At 38.5% G+C, this 3,362-nt stretch overlaps 1 protein-coding gene across 1 annotated transcript in view; it reads right to left on the bottom strand.

Annotated features, from left to right (window-relative positions):
* Window positions 1-3,362, bottom strand: part of LOC107668646 (protein MON2 homolog) — a 55,731-nt gene that overhangs the window by 18,864 nt on the left and 33,505 nt on the right. The window contains exon 16 of the mRNA XM_016460591.1: window positions 1,693-1,797. Coding sequence (XP_016316077.1) covers window positions 1,693-1,797 — 105 coding nt within the window. The remainder of the gene's footprint in view (window positions 1-1,692; window positions 1,798-3,362) is intronic.

Below are 3,362 nucleotides of genomic sequence, written 5' to 3'. Positions count from 1 at the left end.
TATATATATATATATATATATATATATATCTTATTATTATTATTATATAATAACCTCATAACATTGTGCTGTAAAATAAAAAGGTAGTAATGAATAACACAATTAATAATGGTGATAATAATACTTTTAAAGACCAGCAGTAAAATGACAATACTAATATTTATTTATGTCTTTCAAATGTTAAACCATAGACCTTATATTATGTTATATTAATTTGTTATTTATTTTTGTATGTTACTGTTTACATATTATATCAGTTAATAAAATATATTGTATATTTATTTGCAAAAATGTATTTTATTACACACACACACACACACACACACACACATAACACACACACTCTATTCTATTTCTATTCTATCTACTTGTTTTCTTTTATTACACACACACACACACAAACTTAACCCTCTTACACTCTCTATTCTATTTCTATTCTATCTACTTGTTTTCTTTTATTACACACACACACACACAAACTTAACCCTCTTACACTCTCTATTCTATTTCTATTCTATCTACTTGTTTTCTTTTATTACACACACACACACACAAACTTAACCCTCTTATATATATATATATATATATATATATATATATCTTATTATTATTATTATATAATAACCTCATAACATTGTGCTGTAAAATAAAAAGGTAGTAATGAATAACACAATTAATAATGGTGATAATAATACTTTTAAAGACCAGCAGTAAAATGACAATACTAATATTTATTTATGTCTTTCAAATGTTAAACCATAGACCTTATATTATGTTATATTAATTTGTTATTTATTTTTGTATGTTACTGTTTACATATTATATCAGTTAATAAAATATATTGTATATTTATTTGCAAAAATGTATTTTATTACACACACACACACACACACACACACACATACACAGAGACACACACACACTCACACTCTCACACACACACTCACACTCACACACTCTCACACATATATTACATTGTATTTATTTGTAAAATGTTTAGTATATTTTCGATTATATTTGATTATATTTATTTGTATTGATATTTATATATTATATTTATTTGTAAAGTGTATTGCATATTACTGTTTAAATATTATATTTGTAAAATGTATTATGTCACTGATTAAATTCTAGTTATATTAGATTGCATTATATTTGATTCATTTGTAAAATGTATTGTATATTTTATATATTATATATCAATAAGTAAAATGTATTGTATGTTACTGTTTTTATATTATATTTAAATATATTTATTTATAAAGTGTATTGTATTTCACTTTTTACACATTATATTTATTTATAAAATGTGTTGTGTGTTACTGATTATATTACATATATGATATTATATTGTTATATTAGATTAGACTGTATTAGATTGTCAATTTCAATCAGGTATGTCATCAGCAAAAGGACAAAAAAATGAAGGAAAACCTCCCTATTTATGCATGAATTGCATAAATGTATTTGAAAACTCAATGTCTTGCAGTTTGCATTTCACAATTCACGTGGGTCGTACGTTGAAAAATATAAATACGGAATAAAATCACATCCCCATACAATGAATAAACATATATTTTATCGTACAAGTTTTCTGGATTGTGATTGGTCAATCACTGGTAAAACCTGGTCCAGAACAAGATACAGATACAGACGCATGCATGCTCTGGCGATTAAAGCATGTTCCTGTACCTGTAGTGTGGCTAAAACCAGCTGCCATGAGGTTCCCAGATAAGCACCATGACAATGAGCCAAATTCAGCAGCGTCCGCATGCACTGAATGTTCTTCGCTGTGAGCTGACGGACACAGAGATAGAGAGAGAAAGGCCTTGTAATCAACCTGGAAAAACATACTCGGTTACTAACGTAACCTCGGTTCCCTGAGATACGGGAACGAGTACTGCGTCTTGCTTAAGACGCATATGGGAAAAAGCCTTTTTTCTCCTGAACTGAAGCCTATTTCATTCACGCAGTGAAACTGCACGGCCATTGGTTCGTGCAGGGCTTTAAAAAACTAACCAATGGCGCGGCAGCTGAGCTGCACGAGCCTATGGCGACGAAGCCCGCCAGAATGGGCGGGGCATCTGGCTATATAAGCGGGCGCTCGCCACAGGATTCTCAGGTTTACTTCGACTGAAGCGACGACTGAGTCGTGCAGCTACATAGCACGGCCAGCAACGCAGTACTCGTTCCCGTATCTCAGGGAACCGAGGTTACGTTAATAACCGAGTACGTTTCCTTTAGATACTTTACTCGTACTGCGTCTTGCTTAAGACGCATATGGGAACAGTCCAATCACGCCGTGCTAATGTAGTGGAACGACTAAAGGTATAACTTCCATAAGCAGGGACGGTAGGGGGACGAGGCGGATTCAGCCTCCTTGCACCCTTCAGGAAGTGGATGACCGCGCTATTTCTGCCCACTGATTGGCCCTCAACAGGGACGTGAGAGGCCGCTATAGCCACCACATAGATTTTGAGCGTGGATGGGGAGCGACCCTTATCCAGCAGCTCTTGTAGAAAAGACAGCACCTCTGCTAATTCGGAAGTGAGAGGGTCTTTGCCGCGGTTTAAACACCAGGTGGAGAAAAAAGACCACTTTAAGGCATAGAGGCGTCTCGTAGACGGAGCTCTAGCCTCCGAAATTGTGTTTAAGACTCGCTCTGGGAGGCACGAAGGCTCCCGTTGAGCGGCCAGAGGTGCAGGGCCCATAGGTCGGGCCGAGGATGCCATAATGTCCCGTTCGCTTGAGAGAGGAGATCCCGTCTCAGTGGAACAGGCCAAGGGGCCGTTATCAGTAGCTGAGTCAGTTCTGATAGCCACAGCTGGTTCATCCACAGGGGGGCTACCAGGAGAACCCTGTGTTCTTGTTCCCTCACTCACCTGATTGATTACCTGTGGGATCAGAGCGATCGGGGGGAATGCATAAAGAAGGAGGTTGGGCCAATCGTGGGCCAACGCGTCCTTGGTCTTTGAGAATAAATTTGGCAGTGAGAGTTGTCTTCTGAGGCGAAGAGGTCTACCTTGGCCTCGCCGAAGATCTCCCAGATTTTCTGAACCGTTTGCGGATGGAGCGTCCACTCTCCTGAGGGGACATTGCTCCTTGATAACATGTCTGCTCCCCGGTTCAATTTGCCCGGTATATGCGCTGCTGAGCGGGCGAGCGGTACCGATCTTGAAGGAGGTCGCCAGCCTCCGTATGGCCAGAGCTCGTTCGGGCGTGACTTCAGCTTTCATTTGAGCTGAGTCGAAGATTGTTCCCAGGAACGACATTCGTTGGCTGGGAAGCAATGAGCTTTTGGCAAAATTGACCCTGAGTCCCAGGCACTCCAGGTGGCTGAGGAGGAGGGCTCTGTGAGATAT

The sequence above is a fragment of the Sinocyclocheilus anshuiensis genome, unplaced genomic scaffold (assembly GCF_001515605.1).
Source record: "Sinocyclocheilus anshuiensis isolate Anshui unplaced genomic scaffold, SAMN03320099.WGS_v1.1 scaffold2477, whole genome shotgun sequence".
Lineage (NCBI taxonomy): Eukaryota > Metazoa > Chordata > Actinopteri > Cypriniformes > Cyprinidae > Sinocyclocheilus > Sinocyclocheilus anshuiensis.
Note: the sequence above shows the minus strand (reverse complement) of the source record. Positions and strands in the feature narration are given on the sequence as shown.